The sequence below is a fragment of the Styela clava genome, chromosome 3 (assembly GCF_964204865.1).
Source record: "Styela clava chromosome 3, kaStyClav1.hap1.2, whole genome shotgun sequence".
Lineage (NCBI taxonomy): Eukaryota > Metazoa > Chordata > Ascidiacea > Stolidobranchia > Styelidae > Styela > Styela clava.
In genome coordinates, this window is record NC_135252.1 from 6802349 (window position 1) to 6823285 (window position 20937).

Here is a 20937-nt window from a genome sequence, read left to right on the forward strand (position 1 = left end):
TTTTCATACGTGAAAAATACTAACAAGGAAATGAACATGACCAAAACCAACGGCCGGCAAACAACTTGCCCAATGTTACCCAAGTTCATGTACGACATTTGTGCCATATTTGGGAAACGCGAAACAATGGAGTCTTATGGAAAATTTTTGTCGTGTTGTTGTACAGAACCGAATAAGTCAGCTATTAAAAGGGTTAGAATGAAGCCGAAGGGTGGACATAAACATTAAGCTTGATGCTACCTAAATATATGAAGCAATTAGAAATAAATAAAAAAGCTATACGTTAAATTTGGCCACAAACACAGAAACGCAAATGCAATAAAATGTCCAACAACCGGAACGCGGTTTCGTTGCGTTTCGACTACAGCTCCCCACTGAATGTAAATGTATTATAAATGTAATTTGGCAAACATAAAAGAATATCATCATGTTCGACTAAGATTCTACTTCAAAACGCGACCTTCAAAACATTTCTACCTAAAATATAAGTGAAAATAATTGGTATGTTTCAATAATTGTGTGCGAACTTTTCATAGGGCGCCTTGTTGGATGGCCGAGTATAATACGCACAAGATGGAATCCATTGTCTGAGCGTTGCCTCGCTTGTAATATATATACGCTTTGACCAAAACCAGCAACAACAACATAAAAAACAAAACGAATCATATCTACATTGGTGTCCAATAGATTATTATCTCTCCGTGTAAATTTCTCTAATTATCATAGTAAAATTTTGCCGAATTGGCTCATAGAGACTCATAGCACATCCGCGTCGTTTCAGGCTTTCAGCCACCAACAATCGTAAAGTTGTCGTTGTGTAGAAGCCTTTGGCACTGTTTCGACTTGAAGTCGATTTTGGGGTGTTCAATATAACATTGCTTACACAGATACAGGTATGTCACGCAGAAGGCGTCGTGAAGAAGATGTCAACGATTCGGAGGGCGAAGGTTTGGATGAAAAACCAGATGAGAAATCAATGAACGGCTCGGTAAGTACCGGTACCGTACCGATGGACCAGTGTGATTTGCAACAGCGGTACCGGCTCCTGGGCTAAGTGAATTCGTCAATATAATAAAAACTTAACTCTCGTCAGTTAAATACCTTTTAGTTTGTGGTCATGCGATGAAAAGAATAGTAAAGTCTGTAAGTAGTCTACTCAAACAGGAAAACAGTACCGGTATCAATGCGGATGATATTCGATGCTTCAGTTTTAAATTCTTGTAGTGAATGCAGGAATGGTATAATGAATGTCATATTTTGTAGCTATTTTAGTAAATCTGTATTTTTTACACTGGTTGAACTGAACTAAGTGAAACCTCAAAACAGTTGTGTTTTATTCCAGTACTGTATTCCGGGAATGATTTATTAATATAGATTGGTGATTTCTTTGGATTTATGATTTTCGTTGAATATCTTTTAACCATATTTTAGGAATCTGATATTGATGACGATGACCTCGACGTATCGGAATATGAAAGCGTAGATGAAGAGGTAGCTCATTATATTTAACAGTTATAATTGCATTAATCAACACACTTCACACATCAGCACATACCTATTTAAAGACATCAATTATAAGCATGAATACAAACTTCTACGTTGCGGGTCAGCCTGGCGGTGTGGTCCTTCCATGTTGCCACTATATGGCACACCGTTAAATATAAAGAAAGCTAATTTATTGTCAATTAAAATCAAAAATTTTTTAGAAAAAATTTATTCCACAGAAAAAATATTTTACTGTAGCATTCAAGAGTTTTAATTGAAAAAACAACAAATGGGAACAAATTTCATACACACAGATCACGAGATCTCACGCATCTGCTTTGGTGCCAGACGCCATATCTCGAGAGTATTTGTTTTATGTTTTATATATCTGAATATTGGAACATTCTTCGAGAACATGTGCTATAACAGGGCTTTTCAACTATTTTTATCGAAGGTCCGCAAACAAAACTTCAAAATTATTTGGGTCCGGTCTTCCAGAAATGATATTTCGGCATCCTTAAACGAGCACTTCCTCGACTGACTAATGATTAGTAGCAAATTAAAATTGTTCATTATGGTGTTATAGTTCTTTTCGTATATATTCAAAACTGTGAAAGTCATTTTATAATAGGAAATTCAAAAAGTGGGGCTAATGATCCAAAATAAATAATTAAGTGCGGTCCAAATCCAATACTCGAAAGGTCCGGATTCGGACCGCGGTCCGCCAGTTGAGTAGCCCTGTGCTATAACATGTATTAGAGAATCTATTATGTCATATTTTCCAAATATGAATTGGTTAGATGATTTCCAATCATTTTTTCCATCTAATTTTAGATATATTTTTCTGTAAATCATGAATGCCAAAGCGTTTCCAGACCGGGGCATGATTTTATAGTTTTCGGGAATTTTACTTTGTATTTTTATGTAGTAAGCCTTTTACTAACTTGTTTAGCTATTGTATTACATTCATATGGACAAATTATATGTAGGCCTACATGGAATTGTATAAAAGCCACAGAGGCTTGCGAGTATCAATAGAGAAGAACCTTATAAAACATAACAACAATTGTCGATTGGTAACAGAGTTTTTCTGTGTTTTGAGGGAAGAATGAGGAGTTTTATTAAAAATAGGCAAAGAGAGGAGTGTATCGAAAAAACTTCTCAACCACTCGATCTGTCTATTTGAATCTTAGACTGTTTAGAACAGGGGTTCCCAACCTGGGGTACTTGGATGGCAGTCGTGTTTTTGTGTTTTTTTTTTTTCAATGTCCTCTAACTGAGAAAAACTAAGTAACTACCAAAGGTAAATGTTTGCCAATTGAAACTCTGCATAGATTTTCCTGTATCTTGCGTTGTTGTGATTGTGACGCAACAATGTGAAATGCACGGCTTTGCAGCCAAACTGTGAAATCTCAGAAGACAATGTGCTGCGATCATTGCAGAAAGTGATATGCATATCGAAATTTGAAGAGGTTACAAGAATTCATTAGTTAGGCGTAGGACAAGGGTAATAACATTAACGCGAACAGTTAATTTAGTCACAGCAGTTGGTCAATAAATTGTCGTAGCAGCAAATTGTCAGACAATATATCACAACTTTGTTTGGTTTCTGATTACTGAGGGTTCGCGTTGATTGTTTCGTGACTCGGGGGGTAAAAAGGTTGAGAACTCCTGGTTTGGAAGAACCATGCGTCTTTTCTATTTTCGCTTTACTCGACCCGGGCTTTCTCTCTCGGTTTATATTAATATTGTTTTTTTTCCTATTTAGGCTCGGCATTCAATAGATGAAGAATTTGAAGAAGACGACCCTGGAGGAGAACAACCAGAAAATGATAACGAAAAAGTAAAGGAAGATCAAGGCAAAGAACATGAAAACATAGAAATAAAACGGGAAAATGAAGAAGTTTCTGAAACTATAAGAGAGAGTGGTGATGGAAAAGTACGTGTGGTTGTTTCTCAAACATTTAATCTATCTTTGGTTTGGGTTCAGAAATCAATAGCTTTGAATTTATTTTGACTAATACTAAACAGATGGTACTAGGACATTGTGTATTAAACTGCATGTCCTTTCATTGAACTGTAGGTTCTTTCTCCGGTACTCCCATAGTGTGTGTACCAGGATAGGATTAGGACATAATTTTATTCAGATTTTCCTTATTTCAGTTCTATTATAAGTTAGGGGACTGTCTGTGTTAGCCAAATGAATATACCAAACGCCCATAGGTTTCAATCCCTTTACACAACTTGAGGTAAAAAAGGCGAACAAAATTAGTTACCTCCATATTGGTACACGCACTTCTGGAGCGCCCTTTCTCCTTGTCTACCTCCTGCTTCGAATTCTTGTGTCCTTTGCCACAAGGATGCCCAAACAATATTCTATTAAAGTGATGAATAACGGATTTTTCCCACAAAATAGCCAGTATATTGTGAGCTTTCGTTAGATCATAGTATATATTAGTTTCATTATCTACCAGTGTATTAATCATTTATTTATCGTGTAATTTTTTATCTCAAATAACAGGAGCAATCTGATAATGAGCAACACAAGCAAGAAGGAAATTTAGAAGCTGATAACGAAGAAAAAGAAAGATTGAGAAAAGAAGAAGAAGATCCTGCATTTATTCCAACAAAAGGAGCATTTTTTCAGCATGACATGAGATCCGAAAACCAGTCCAAAGGGTAGGGCTAAGGATTTATTATGTATGTGATCTATGTGTGTATGAGCCTGATATTCATGTATAACTTGCCATGTTTTCACTAAAAGACTGGAATTCAATGATATTGTTTGATTTATGGTATAACCGGTATATAACCTTTTAAAATTAAACAACTGATGATACTGATCTGCAAATATCACAGAAAGCTCATCGTGCTAAGCGTTCGGAATACGCTAGCCACTACCTCTGATTATCCTATGTGGGTTCAAATCCCATGGATGGCAGTCAAGTTTTCGTAAATCTTATTCTAAATAGGTGCTCTTTAGCTTGTTCTATACTAATAGGCTTATTTACCAAAGTACTTGAATATAAAGTTACAAGACTTTAATAAAAATCATAAATATAGTTCGACGATTTACTAATTGAGGTTTTCACTATTATTCACAGTCGAGGCCGGGATCGCAAAATCTGGGATAAAGGTCCAGTGAAATGGTCTCATGACATGTTTGTTATGGAGGAGCAAATGCCAAAATCAAGGGACTTGCTGATATCTTTATATGGATATGACATACGAGAGAAAGGCGGACCACCATCTGATGTCAGAAGGCAAAGGTCAGAATATTCATATAGGCCTACTCCATTATTTCTTCCACCTGAGAAACACGCTATTATAGTGACAAAAGTTAATGCTATCAAATAGTTATTTTAAGTGTGTAAATACAGTAGTTACATTTTTTGTTACCTTAATTGAAAGAGCTAATTTCTTTAAAAAATAAATGAATCCTATTTTGAATTTTTCGCAGAGTATTTACTGGGAGTTTTGAAAATTACTTGTTTATATGCCGTACCTAAAGGAAAATTTCATTCTACCAAAAGTCCTTAATGAAATATGCTCTTTAGCATTTAGTCGCAAATTGTTATTAATACCTAATCCATAGTATATCCAAATTTCAATATTCAATTTTCGGCGCTCCAGAAGTATGTGTACCAATATGGAGGTAACTAATTTTGTTCACCTTTTACATCAAGTTGTGTAAAGAGACGAGTGCCTATGAGCAAGGTGTATATTCACTTAGCTAACACAGACAGTCCTCGAACTCGTAATAGAACTAAAAGAAGGAAAATCGGAATTAAAGCATGGCCTAACCTGGTACACATACTACGGGAGTAGGCCTACCCAAATTTCAATGAGCATTTATATACTCACATACCCAGACTATAATGAATTTAGTTTGCAATAAGATTCTTATCCTCTTACAAAAATTAGCATCTTTCACTCATCTACTGCTTGTACAGAGCCTTGTTCAGAGTCAGGTATGATAGCAACTTAGTTGAAATGGTAAAAGTTTCTTGGGTTATCACATATGCAATTAATTTATGCATTTTTATTCTACTAAACTTTTTACCCTATATTGTCTGCCTCACCAAGTGTCGATATGTTTTTTGAAAATGTTAACATCATTTTTAGGGGTCGTGGACGTGGATTCCGAGGGAGAGGTATGGGTCGAGGAAGAGGTAGAGGGAGACCAAGACCTGAAAATTTTGAAAGAGAACAAGAACATACTGAGACCAATAACAATCATTCAGAAGGCTATCAAGTAAAAACTGATAATTAAAACCTATTTTTTTTAATGGACTAGTTTTCCTCGAACAAATTTTACTTGAACAAATAAACAAGAGAGCAATGATCAAATATATCGACACAAAGTTTCTAAAATTAACTAAGTGCAATGTACAACTCACATCGATATATAACCGGGCATCGTGTTTGCAAAATCTAAATAAAAGTCAGCCTGAGTACAAAGTACTGAGAATTCAAATATGTTTAATTTCTGTACCAAAATAGTCCCCAATAACAGTGATTTAGATTGGTGGTTCTCAAGCGAGGTTCCGCGGCACCCTAGGGTTCTGTCAGTACAGACCGGGGGTTCCGCAATTCTTCATTCAAATCTGAGAATTTTATATTATAGGCTTATTATCTAAATAATATAATCAATTATACGTTAGGTTTGTTACTATTATAAAACTTGCTACAATTTAAAAATCATTTCATATTCAAGTATTAGATTTGTTTATATGTATATATTTAGTAATAGTTTATATAATTCAGACCATAAAAGACAGTTTAACTATTGCACAGGGATTCCTCGAGCTTCTGAAATGTTCCATTGGGTTCCGCCTTTTTAAAAAAGTTGAAAACCACTTATATAGATAAACATTTAAATTTTAAAGTGAATTTTATACTTTGAAATATATTGCTATTTATTCTTTTAGGATGAATATCCAACTTTAAATGAAGAAAATAACAATAGGAGTTCAGAAATCAAACATAAAAGCAAATCATATTATAAGAAAGATTATCAACCACAAAACTTTCGAGGTGAGTAATGTTATAAATTATAATGCTATCGTAATCTCGAAAAGTCTGGTAAAGTTCTCTTGTATCTCACAGTTTGTATCAATCATTAGTATCATCCAACTAATGGTACACATACCAACCAGATGATGCCGAGAAATGTGCTAATGAGTGATGTCCATAACAAGTCAAATATTCTAATCTAGCGGAAGTTGGTTATATTCGATATAGTGAATTTTTTACTTTAGGTATTATTCAGATTATATTTTCATCTAAAACTCGTCATCTTTAGCATTTGACATCTCATGCTCAGGCAAAAAATGAACTTCATTAAACTTCTGACATATAAAAATTAAACAAATAAAAAATGCAATATTTATCCAACTATGGTATAAGTATTCTTCATTACTAGGTTCAATTTTCATCATCTGCAATAAATTCCGCCAATTTCTCTATTGAACATAAACCCATTTTCTATTTTATCAATTTAGAAATTGGCAATTTAATTGATTTTGTCCATCCGTGATACTAGGATTTTAAATTGAAATATTCTCATTAATGTATTCTCTGTATTTTTTCTATAGAAAATCGAAGACCGCGTAAAGAACAACCGTATAAAAATTCAGAAAATCAATATAGAGATGATCGTAAAACTCCTGAAGATAAGGTACAATCCTTTTCACATTCATAAAAAATGAAAATTTGAGGGCATTGCCACGGAAATTTTCTTTTGGCGTCTGCTCTGTTTCATTCTATATTAATCGAAACATGTTTTTGTCTATGTCATTGCTTCCACTGCAAGCAACAAAAAACTCCCTCCCTGCATATGGTAAACAAATATATATGTAATGCATATTGGAGCTGATATAATATATATAGTTCAAGAAAAAATTAAAACACAAACAATCAAATTTTTTTTGCTGAGCTCTCGAAAAGTAAACCAGAATATCAGTCAGAGACCGAAGACTCCGAAGTTAGGGGATCCCTCAAAACAGCGCTCTTACTCCATAGTGACACCTTGTGTCCCATCACGAATTATTAATAACTCGCTAATTATACGACATGATTCATCTAAAATCAATAGGCTTCTGGTCCGACATATGATGAATGCACATGCAAAATCTGGAGCAGATTCAATCTCGCTTTCGTGAGATATCGCGTGCATCTAACAGACAGACAAACAGACAAATACCTATCAACATACTTACCGATTAAAATCGATAAGTAATAAGACTTATCCTGGAAAATCGTAATCCAACTAAATTGACTACTATGACTGCTATTGTATATTTTTGGTTGCTTTGCTACACATTAATTTACCAAGTTTCTCTACGCTTAACTATGGCGTCTATAAGCACTTGATAGTGAAAGTGAAACTTGTAATTTTTCAATAAGGAAAATACGAGGAAAACAGATGAAACAAAATCTTCCCCAGAAGCGCAAGATACAAATGAAAACAAAAGCGACGAAAAGTTTTCTGATATTTTGCAAGTTATTAACAGTCAAGAAAATAAACAATCTAGTGCTTTTACTCAAAATCATAATTCGAGGTGAGTTTTCTCATTGTTATTTTTTAGCAGTTGAGATATAGTATGCTTTAATCTGCTTGTCTGACGGTGCAAAATCCTTAACTTTTTAAATGAAAATGTTCTACTGAATTATTCCTATTAAATTCAAAATTTACTATATAGAATATTATGAATTTTGAATGTTTAATTTGATATATTGCAGATATATTGCTACTACTTTGTGCTCATTTACTGATAGCATAGTTACCTATCATGTACAGAGGGTTATTATGTTATACATTATATACAACCTTTTCTATTTGGTCTCATAATCCAAGTATATTATGATGATGTACAAATTATGTGACTCTGCTGCAATTTTTTCAGGAGAAATGAATCGCATTCAAAAAATTATCAGACAACGTTTTCTAATTACCAAGAGGTGAATATTTAAATATATTATCAATGAATTAATTATAGTCAATTGCTAACTATCAACCTATTTTTTGGCCACCCTCCATATCCTTTCCTTAAAAATTTTGTTCGTAATTACTTTGCTTGTTAACTCTCTATTATCAATCCAGCAGCCAAAATTGGATAAGCTGTGAATACCTTTTACTAAAAAGATATAACTTGATGTTCATTTATGTCATTGTCATTGGTTCTCAAACATTTTAAGTGCAACCCCTTTTTAGAATTTGTCAAGTCTCTCGCCCACCCTCAAATATACCTAGCTAACAATATACTAGTAATAACAGATAGTTAGGCAAATTATGTTTTATTCAGAAAACACTTTGAAAATACGAGAATAGAATGTAAATATCAAAAATAAAGAAATATAAATATCCAATATAAGGCGAGCAAGATCAAATCTAACAAATATTTTTATTTTTAATTAGCTTCAAGCCCCCTTTGAAAAATTTTCTACACCCCATCGTTTGAGAACCACTGATTTATATATATTCAAAGTTTAGCCATTTGTTGACGATTTTGTAAATTTGTACACTTTGTCTTTTCTTGACAGAAGAGCTGTCATTACTTTAACTGACTTTCCAATTGTATTAGTAATGGAGCTCGAGGCCATATCTCTGTATTCATACATTTGCCTTTACATTCAGAATGACTATCTTAAAAATAATCATATTTCTATAACAACTTTTGTAGGCACCGAAGCCTCGTCGGTATTCCTCTTTGAGACAACGGCAAACAAGTTCTCCCGTTGATAAACAAATGTCTTCTTCATCACAATATTCTCATCGACCACATGATGCAAGATATAGTAACTTTGCAAAGCCAGTGCAACCAACAAGCCAAAATACAAATTTTTCAAAAAAACCTAGAAGTATGTTTTTTGAGGTTCTTTTTTATTTTCGTTTTTGTTTATCAGTCAAACTATTTTTCTTCGAAATTGAGGTGTTTCTGCCATCACATTTCCTTATAAATATTACTTGACTCAACTCAAAAAAGAGTTTTGTATTATACATTGTTTTACACTAAGGATGTATCGTAAGTTTCGGATAATTTATTTTCTAATCAAATTTGTGAATCAGAAAATTATAATTTGAATATTTCAAAATCTGATTCTATTCAGTACGACATCATTTTATCGTTAACTTTAAATTAGGAATGACTATAGTTAGTAATTAATTATTACGCTATTGGGATTTGATAGCTGTGTTAGTGGAGGAAGAACAATCCTGTTTCACCAAAATTGAATAACACCTGAATTGCTACTTCTGTGAGGTTATATCAGGTTTTGCCTAGGATGAACTGCAATCAATCCAACGCCCATGTGTCTCACTTGTGTCTTGTGTAGTACTACATCAAAAGTGTAAACTCAAAAATAGTATTAAAACAAGATGGCAATGGACTGCAGTCTGACTACATTTGTCATTTCTGATGTCCAGGCAGTTCAGACACTGTAAATACTGAGAAATCAACCAAAACAATAATTATTTAAGACTTTTTTTCATTAACAAATCCATTTTCTATCAATTTACAATGATAAAATGTCATGTTAATTTAAAATTCATTTGAATTAGTGAATTATTCAATCTTGGCCATCCCTGAATTCTTGAAATATTCCAATGAATATAGCTTTGAACAAAGTTAGAAATCAGTTCTCTATTAATCAGTTGATCACAACAAATAAAATGAATAAAAAATCACGAGCATCCATGCTAAATGAACAAAACAATGTTCATTTATGCCACATGGAGTTATTTTTGTTAGCACTTAATTTATGCATGATAGTTTATGACAATTAGTTTCACAGAATACATACCCTGAGGCCAAATGCTTATGTCAAACAATTTATTGTGGTAGTGCAGTAGACAAATGAAATAAATGTGATTTATGACAATTTCTATATGCTAATTGTGCACTTCCTTCCTTGTCATTGCATACTAAATACTAAGAATGACTAGATACCTAGGTTCGCGTTCTTCTTTATTACTTTAAATATATCCAGCAGCAGAGGATATACATATCGGAATTCACTTTTATTTGTCAATGCTAGATATCTTAATTAAAACAATTAATGTCAATTATCTGAATTATTGAGAAAATTTTGAAGAGTAAGATATAATAAAAATAAATAGTGCTCAATCAAAAATATCTCATTGTTCCAACATTAAAAGCTATATGCTCAGTATTAGTGGTTTCAACTTAACAATCGGATTTGACCCAAGGTGTAGATTGAAATTCAATGAAGTATGTACATGTGACAATCTTGTAGCTGGTTCATACGGGATGTTGTGATTATTCTCATCCTAGATTTAGTCTGAGAAAAGATGAAAAGTTTGGTTTGTCATATCCCTACATCATCTTGTCAGCCCTCCACTTTTAGGGAATTATGTGATTTTGTAATATGAAAGTTTGGTTATTTGAATCGATGAATGAATTCATGACGATTGACGATGTTTTTTTTTTATAAGTAACGTATTTATACTTGCATAATACGCATGTATATTTTAGCACATTGATCACGAGAATTTTCAATTTCCATGCATATTTAGCATATCAAATTTCAGTTGCTCTCTGGCTCTCTGTTATGTATTTGTCTTCTAACAGTCTGCCAATCATGATATGATGTTATTTAACATTGTATATCATGCTGGTATTTGTTTGCGATCTTTTTCAAAAGCTGACAATGCAGGCGTCAAAGCCTGTTTTCAGACACAACGAGAAACAGCCAGTCACTAATCTGAGTAACATAAAGTGATTTATAGTTCTATATGTCCGCTGATGGCCTGATATGGCTTGGGTGTTTCTAGTTAAAAAATCAAGATGATATAAATAATGTTATGTTGGGTTAAAAAACTCTAGTTCGAATACCTTGCCCATCACCTCACCTAGGGACAGATGTAAAAAATTGCACAGGCAATGCTGAAAGATTCTGCTTTAAAAACTTACTTTGGGTTCAGTTATGCGATCTATTTTTAATTTGACTTGTCTAAGCTGGACCTTTAGATTCCATTACAAGATGGCAAGTCTTTCATTTACTCACTACTACTTAGTTTCTTGATCAAAAAATTGTCCAATTATAAATATTTTCACTCAATATTTTTGACTCTGAATTCATTCTACAATATGCTGACATTCATGTGTGTATCATGTGTGGAAGCTGGAATATTGTGGTTGGATGAAAAATCAATTATGATCCAATGTGAAAATGCCATACCTCCATCATTTGTATTGTGGTATAGTACTTATCACACATTCTATTTCAGCACCCAATACGAGTTCATTGCAAAACCAAGCTATTAGAGAAGAGCCAAAAACATCCTTACAAACGACTACGGCTATTCAACAACAATTATCGCATCCATCACCTCCTATCTCCTCGCAAATTGCTACGATGGCAGCAACTATTAGTAACCCACTGCAACAGGGCATGACCTTTACATCTGCTGCTGCATCTGCCGCTACACAAGGTGAATCAATAAGTTATTGACTAGGCATGGTTCTTTATTGTCTTGCGGCCTGTGTCTCATAGGCGCAATGGTTGATGAATTGTGCAATTCATTTGGAACACACTTGTTATCACATCTCTGTTTACCCTGTGAAGTCCTCCTCGATCTATGATTGATCAGGTTAACTGCTGGTCGGTTACGGCTTTTTCCCCCACTGGGTCCCGCATATGGGACGAACAACTGGTTAACTATTGCCATATTTAATGTGGAGCTTGTGGTTCATCATATGAATAAGCCACCTTATCATCCTTCCTCTCCCGGAAATGAATTTCGAAGTCCTATACCATGTTAGTCATTTAGACAATTATCTGCAACAACTAATTTTAAAAATTATCTTTGCAGGACAGCTAGTTTACATTATACCCTTTGTGAACTCTGAACCAGGGAACCATTTAGCTTCCTAAAGTACTTATCAAATTTTTTATTTGTTCCCAGGTGCTCCTCCTGATCCAGGATTGATGCAGATGCCACAAATGCCTCTTCCATACAATCCTATGTTAAATCCGATGTATTTTGATCCAGGTAAATAAAATTGTTGATTTTGTACCGGCGTTAAAATAGGCGAAATCAAATTGATCAGTGCTGAATTAAATGATTAATATATATACCACAAGTGATTTCTGAGTGTTAATTCAACCTTGCTCACGTTTACTGATTTTTAGCTGAAAAAATGTATCCTTAAATTTAAAACAGTTTCGATGCGTTTCCTATCTCTGTACTAAGAGACATTTCTCTGCTGTCCAAATAAAGTTACATTGTTAATCTTTTTTTTTCTATTTAAATTTTGTTCAGCAACTTATCAGAGAATGTTGCGAATGATGTCTCAACAGATGACGCAAATGACAATGGATCAGTTACAACCGCATATACCACCCCAGGTACTTACTACTCAGGGTTATTTTATTCTATGTTTTAAGCAGGGATTTACAGAACGAATACCAGTATACAAATCTGTCTTTTTTATCGAAATGTTCAACCGCGTGCCATAGTACTGTCATAGTGCCTAGACTATCACAACTTTTATATGGCGAACAACGACTTCAGGTCTGGTTACCAGTCTGTGTTTGGTATAGATATAGGTAACCTATATTTGTTTCAAATATACCTCACCTGCATATTTTCTATGCCTTACTTTTTCAGATTGATACATCAGGAACAGCAATTCCACCTGAAGCTCAGACTATACCTCCACCCACAGATATGCAAATGAATCCATTAATTCCACCAGTTTCATCACAAGCTATTTCTCAAGGATCTCTTGGGTCAATTATGAGGCCCCCACCCCCTCCTTTGAACCCACCAACCTATTTCACTGGGTATGTTCTTTTCTATATGTATATATTTTTGCACATTCAGATAGATGTTGTAAAATTTTGTAAATGTTTTCGAATTACTATTTACTCAAAACTGATGTCAGAAATAGCCTATTTTGGGTAAAATTTGAGAGATGTGGAAATTTCAAGAACGATTAAAGGTTGCATTGAATCGGATAGATGTCTTACGGAAAGTGACTTGTTATTGGTTTATCATTCTAGTCTTGTCATCATTATTAAGACGTCGTTTCTAATATGATTTTTTTCAGCCAAATTTTTATTGACAATTTGTACCAAACAGCTTTAATAGATTTTTGTTGTCTCACTGAGTATGCTCATTGGCCATCAGTTAGGTAATGGGAGAAACTACATATCTATCATTCCTCTACGCTTTTGCGCCGGTAGATCCATATGCGTTATAATGCAGCGGGGATGTAGGACTTGGATATATTCTAACGGATCCAAAGAATCTTGCTGCACACTAACACAAATGTATTTGCGTAACGTTTCAGGTCAGATGTCTTCAGGCAAGCTTATTCCAACTATGACAATATGGCATGCACATAAAATAATCCAGATTGGTGATTGTATGCAGCAAGACTTCAGAGTCACAAATATTCTTTCAGGTTTAATTACCCTCACAAAAATGAACTTAAAAAATAATAATCATTTGCATTATTTTGCAGGCCGATGGGTATGAACATGGGAGTGCCGCAGCAACCGTTTCCGTACCCCCCTAACCTTGTTGCTCAACAGGTTGGGGGCGTGACGTATTTTAATACACCCACACAGTCCCCACCAGCAATACCCCAACCAGTGCCAAACCAACACCAACAAGCGTCGTCTCGTAGGAACGCTGCTATACCTATAATGGCACCCATGGGGTTCAATGGGCCTTCAATGGAATAATAAATAAATGACTGAAAATTTATTGGTCAGTCCTAGGCCTTGTAAGGAAATCATGCCTTTGGATGGTGTATAATGCACAGTGAAAACTATACTTGTCTGTGGCCATATGTGGTGCAGAAAGAGAGAGGTCAAAAGATATGCTGGCTTATTTTCAAATGAATTTTCTTGTGAACGATGCCCATATGTATTCACTGTTCTGTATTAATTTAGATTCATTTATTCAATCGTTTAAAAGTACTGATGCAGCTCAAATGATTATGACTGTTCAGCTCATTTATGCTTATTCTAATTAGTTTTTATGGATATAGTCTAATGTTTGTTCCAAACTTTAGTGAAGTTATATTTCACAGCACACAGCCTTGAATTTTGGAGTTTATGGGTCCAAAACTTATCTGATATCTATAAATTTTTTAATTTTAGAAATGTTTCATGCGGTCCTGGGACAAACTGCCTATCCTTGATTTCCTTATTACCGTTTTTCTTTTATTGCTGAATCCATATATGACCCATGTCACAAGAATGCTTGATTGAGGTGAAGTGAGGGTTTAGAATACTCTAGGACAGGTCTCTAGCCTGGTAAAATATGGATTATGTGGGATGAGATTCTGCTTTTTCGTTGCTATTATTATTTTCATCGAAGGTAGTATTTTTGCGTTCCTGGCCTAAAAGCAGGTTTTAACAGCCAATGTAATTGAAGCTGTATTTCCCCTTTTGATTTTTGATCCACTTATTTTACTATGTGTGTGTACCATTGTAACCATAACCAATGTAATATGAAAACCTATCATGGTAAATTGTTAAAACAACATTACTTCTTTCATTTTTATGTTTTTTATTTTAAGTTGTAAATTCGTTGAACGTTTTATAATTTTATTTTTGATTTCTGCTATTAAGTTTAAAGTTAATAATACTTTGATAAAACGCGCCTATTAATTTTTAAAACCTTTTTGGATCTTTTTTTGCTTGCGACAAGTGTTTTTTTTATATTTTTTTACAAATATAAATTTTTTCGGGTGGTAGGCACAAAGATTGATTTTTTTTTACCAATCATGGTATAAATCTCACCTTAACGACATCTCACAATATCCTTTCCACTTTTGGTAAACGTTGAAGTTATATACTGAAAACAACCTATGGTTAGCTTTTATTTGATGATCGGACAAATTTTTTTTTCTCGCCATTTTGTTGCATCAGGGTAATTCGAACTTTTAGGGAATGAAAAAAAAAATTCTTCTATCTACAATGTTAAGTATCCATTATATAGCATACACACTTTTCAGTTAGTTGTAATTCCCATTGACTATCTTAAAAAAAATTCAGAGTCATAGCTGATGAATGAATATGTATTTTTTCATTTTCATATTTCAGCCTGAACTAACCAAAATCTAGATATCATGATATAAATAAATTATGATTTTTTTTTCAATCTCGAATAAATTTGCATTCTAGATATTATTCCACTCGGACTTGTCCCATTCGGTGTATATTTCCATTTATTGTACTCAATTTGTATTGAGCTATCATCGATTCACAGTTTAGTTGGTACTACCTCGCCAACCAAATTGACCATGTTGACTTTGGTTGCTTTAAATAGTCTGGTAGTCAAATTTGATTGTGGTATATACAAACATATGTTTGAAAGAAGTTTTGTATCCTTTTTTTAGTGATATATTTGTAAGAAAGTTTTATTTTCGCATGTGATGAATTGATTCACTTTCTAGCGAAATCACAAAATGTCCTGATTTCAAATTTATCATGAATTATTCAGCTTTCCCAAATATGGTAAATATCACTAAAATAACTGCAAGCAATGAAAGAAAAATTGCTTTCTTGTTGATCTGGTCTCATCAGGTATTTCCTATAACAACTAACCATTAGAACACAACTATGCCACACCAGTTTAATTGATAAAACGTACATCTACAAAGGATCTGCTTCACAAGATCATGTTGTATCACTCTGCTTCTGATTACATCCCACTTCGTTGTGAAGTCAAATCGTACTTACAAAGAAGAGCCGACGACACGATGATAGGACTGCCATTTATTTATTTATTTACCATTCTTTTGTTATATTTTAATTATGTTACTATTGTTTAATTACAAAATGACGCAAATTATGAGCAGAGTTAATGTTTCTTATATAATTCTTCAGTGAGATCTCCGAGTTTAGAATAGAGCTATTTGCATCGATTGAGATTAAACGTCAAGGACTGATAGTCGAGGCCAGGGAAAGGTTATGCCCGACTAAAGTCGTGTAAAAAAATACTCTCGTCTGTGAGCTGACAAAAGGTTTCGAATATGACCAAGGGGTGTTTCGACTCATGCCTCAAATTTTCATGGAAGCAAGGCTTGCTTTTTGTCTGTTGAAGATACTTGGTCAATATCATGTTGTTGTTTTTTAGTTTCTCTCCGATATGAAATTCGAGTGTCACCATGAAATGTATGATAAGCTCATTTGAAATCAAAGAAGAATTTAGAGTCTGACCTCCATATCGATATTAGCACACCAATCTTCATAACCCTGCTCTTGGTACATTCAAAATGCGCATTGGGCACATCTACATTGAGGGCTAAACAGGCGTTGTGTGTGGACACCGTGCAAAAGTAAGGGGAGTATATTCAACCTTTACCGGTTCGCCAGCATGACAGAAGCTATTCGTCATCTTTTCGTTAGTTTCGCTCTTCAGCAGAAGTCAGATTATTCAACATTCTCTATTGTGAGGAAGTGCTGTGAAGGCGATGATGAACTTATTTGAATATTCTCGCCTGGTTTTCTGGTTTATATGCAAATGACGCATCTTTACTACACACTTATGGATTGGTTGTTACTAGAACTAGGCGTCTGCCCAAAACACCGGGGTTTATAAATTCAACCTATTTTGCAGTATCAACGAAACAACATTCGGCTCTATTCAATTATTTTTTTCACAAATATATACATAAAATACAACATTGTCATCAGTTTGAGCAGGGTTATGCGCTGAATTCTTTTCATAGTGAAAAAGAACGTACAATGGCAAAATGGAAGTATTTGCCTCCTAGTGACTTCTCCCACCTAGTACTAAAATATATATGAAATCTGATTGATCCTTACTTGGGGAGAAAGGCGAATCTTCCCCAACAACAGAAGAATTGAGAAACCGACGCACACACTCTGTAAAGGGGGGGTCAAACGAGCACATCGCACATATACACCACGATTTTAGCAAATATTGACGTGAGTGCAAAAGCCTTGGGTGGAGTTTACGTGACTGTATTGATAGAAATATAGACCCAAGCAGGTTCCAGCGGACAAAATGTTGGTGTATATAGTCTATACTTCTCTATGAGCGTTCTGATTCTTATGTATTGCAGAAATTAGAATCCGAGAGTTTCGTGCTAAACGTTGGAAATCGTCATAGGTGTAAACATCGTTTTTCTCTCACTCTGCTCTTCTAGAATAGATAGACGAGCGAAAACAAATCCGTAATCCCACGACTTGATGTTCGATTGCAGATCCTGTTGCAGCATTGTGAAACGTATTTTGTGCGAAAGCCCTTTATGCAGGCACGAGGTGATTTTAATAAATTTACTCAAGCAGACAAATATACAACACTGCCGTTTCGAAATTAATCCAATCCTTCTCAGTCGTCGCAACGAAACGAATGCTTTCACGTGTGCTGTACTTTTCTTTCTAAGATATGCTTTAGAACTGAATAAACCTACATATTAGAATAAATCATCACAATCTGAAGAAATCAAAACCCGTTTTTTTTATCTGTTTTGTGAGTTGCATTTAATCATTATAATTCATTTAAAAGCATTCTAATATGTAGAATTATATTTTTGATTAGCCTATAATGTTCGAGGATATAAATTGTACTTGATGCTGAATCATTCTAACAGTTACTAAAAAAGAAAGTGAGCAAAATGAAAGAGAGTCTCAAAATAGGCACGACTAGCTTTCAACGAAAGAATAATTTTTGCCAACGAAAACAAAATAAGTGTTGTTATGGAAATGACCATCGGGTCTGATAGTCAGCTATTTTTAGTTAATGAATGCCTGCATCGAGCAAATTTGCAAAGAAATTGTCAGAGTGTAAATCCTATAAAGTCGACATATTGAAATCCAACTCCGGGTTCAAAACATTTTTAGCCCAAATCTATGCTTTCGTATCCGGACTGACGCAGATCTGACTACAAAATCTTAAATATCGAGTTATTTCTGTTTGCAGTTGAGAAACCATATTTCGACTGTTAAGTTACGTCTAAGATTTTCGATACTTTCGAAACGCCAAATAAAGCGCTAGTCGTTAGCAACGGCACAAGTAACCCATTTGTGCTGATCGCCGACTATCAGGATATTTCAAGAACGGATTTGCGTGAAGCTCCTGAATCCCACCACTATTCTTAGGTAATTCTAACCTGCTTTTGCAGGGTCAGGCAATTTGCTTTTCAGATTTCGAATTTAATTAAGCTACATATATATGCTGTATTCTGCCATCTGATTCAATAGGAAATAAAAACCATAAATTCTCAAGTTGCATTTATTCATTATAACCCGTTTATAAACACTTAATATGTTGAATTCGATCTTTGATTATAATATTCGATAATATTGATCTTCTTTTCATAATGGTGCCTCTTCTTCATCACTCCAACTCAATGGCTAAAAAATATAGTAATTAGACTGAAAGTTAGTTCCTGATCGGCCTTTTGTTTTGGCCCATGCCTCCAGTTCTTCATAAACTTCTTTCTGGACTTCATAATATTTACATATTTTTATACGTCACCAGAGTTAAGTCTGACAATAACATGCATTCAAAATTTATCAGACGACACTTACTAGACAACTTCCTTGAATGCATATTTGAAACTGTTCACATTCCACAATGCAGCCTAAAAATACCGGAACAACATCAGATTAAATCGCAGAAAATGTCGGATTTAGAATAATATAATATGTGGAGTATTGAAACGTGGATTCTTATTTCAAGTCGAGGTATATTTGTTTAACAGCATTGGCCTGAAGTGCCCCTTTGACAGGCTTCTACCAAAATACATGGCAAGAATGAAACAAAGGACTGAAAAAGTTCGCCTGAAAATTGCGTTGGATGATGTCTTGTACCGAGCTCATTTGCACAAAAATAACTCGGTGCGGAAGGTCTGTCGAGGCGGCAATATTTAATAGACCGAGTCCGACATACTGTATTCAAATACCCGACTTCGGGTACAAATATTTTATACATTTATTCTTCAATTGAGAAATCAAATGAATGATGATTTTTTACGGCAAGGGTGCCGTGTTTGAAAATAAAATTCTAGTATCGGCCTCCTGATTATTTACTTACCTGATTCGTCCTGTGCGTTGGAGATCATCATTAAAGCAACAGCAAACATCAAAAACAGAGCCAAGATCTTGTTTATCATTTTGACTTAGAATGAAGTTGTTTTAAAGCCAAGTTCGTCTAAAACTTTTTACTGAAAGATAAAACAAGAGTTCAGTATCCGCGGGGTTCAATTAGCGATAGCATGGTAAGTATACGCTCCCAACGGTTAAGTCGACGCGCCGGAGATTTTGCGCATCTTGAATCGCGCCAAGCGTTCCACTGAACCTTCGCAATTATGAAGCCCGATCAATTCGATAGCTATCAATCTCGTTCGACATATTCTTCGAATTGAGCCTTCTGTTGTGAATATTTATGCGTTTTCAAAGTAAATGAAAAAATACAAACGTGACATTAAAAAGCATCACGTCATGTAGAGATATAACTCAATATGGCAACAGTGTAGTGCTACCGTGGACTTGTATTTGGCAACCTTTGCCGTTAGATGTTTCTATGCGATTGCTCCCGCAATCAAAAACTACAACAGCCTTGCAGCACTTTAAATTGTAGGGTAGTGTAATACAAGTCAGCGGCATTCAATGACTTTCCATAAAAACATTCAAGTCACCGACTGGTCTGAGCTAAGTTTTGCTCCTTGAATGATGAATAAATGAATTAAAATTGTCTCCACTTCCTCCCATGTTATTAGCCTTCTGGTAACGTTATCTAAGAAATCGACAATTGCATGCATATTACATAAAAACTATCACAGGAAGAAACCAGTCAGGACAAAGGTGGAGCTAAAGCTGGTGTGATTGCAAAAGTCCTGGATTCTGTTTAAGGGTGCAAAGATAATGTTACCCCAGATTTTATCAGTCAAATTGAAACATTACACACATTCAGCAGGCAGACGGCTTGTGGCCCAAAATACATCCTACAGATCGTCTTGTTCATTAAAAAAGTTTGTGATACTGGTAATTCTGCCAACCAATTTTTTGAATTAGTGATACCAGGGTCCTGATTACTTACCTAAACGTCGTATTTAAAAGATATTGGTTAAGCAGATTTTGTAGTCTGGCAACCCAAGTTGCGTCTGTAGGAGCATATTCGATCGGACAGAAAGTCCTTGCTCAGAAAGCACGCACAATCGGTATAAGGGTATATCATGGTCTGTAAAATATTGATTTTTTGTATACGTTAAATATCGTCACAAACGTAAACATCCTTTTGCTCTCACTCCCCTCTTTAAGTTATCCCGGGCTTACGAACGCAAACAAGCAATATTTTAAAACGTGTGCGGTAATCTCACGATCTGAAGTTTGATTGCAAAGCAGTTGCGGCATCATGAAACGTATTTTCTGTCTGTCTTCTTGATTCCCGCCTATCCAGAAATACAGGACTTGAACTGACCACCAGGAATCCACAGT

General features: G+C 34.7%; 1 protein-coding gene and 1 long non-coding RNA gene across 2 annotated transcripts; one reads left to right on the forward strand and one right to left on the reverse strand.

The window, feature by feature from the left end:
• Positions 1-795: 795 nt before the first annotated feature.
• On the forward strand, positions 796-16321 carry LOC120342158 (uncharacterized). Its single transcript, XM_039410870.2, has 16 exons — positions 796-988; positions 1432-1491; positions 3254-3424; positions 4007-4164; positions 4590-4754; positions 5611-5740; positions 6417-6522; positions 7083-7165; positions 7894-8048; positions 8394-8448; positions 9171-9348; positions 11738-11941; positions 12416-12502; positions 12773-12858; positions 13121-13296; positions 13980-16321. The coding sequence occupies exons 1-16, from the start codon at positions 896-898 to the stop codon at positions 14200-14202; spliced, it is 2130 nt and encodes a 709-aa protein (XP_039266804.2). The 5' UTR covers positions 796-895; the 3' UTR covers positions 14203-16321.
• Positions 16322-18716: 2395 nt separating this feature from the next.
• On the reverse strand, positions 18717-20628 carry LOC120343525 (uncharacterized). Its single transcript, XR_005569629.2, has 4 exons — positions 20540-20628; positions 19535-19664; positions 19030-19082; positions 18717-18852 (listed from the first exon to the last, which is right to left on the reverse strand). It is a non-coding gene; the product is annotated as an uncharacterized LOC120343525 (long non-coding RNA).
• Between the last annotated feature and the right edge of the window lie 309 nt (positions 20629-20937).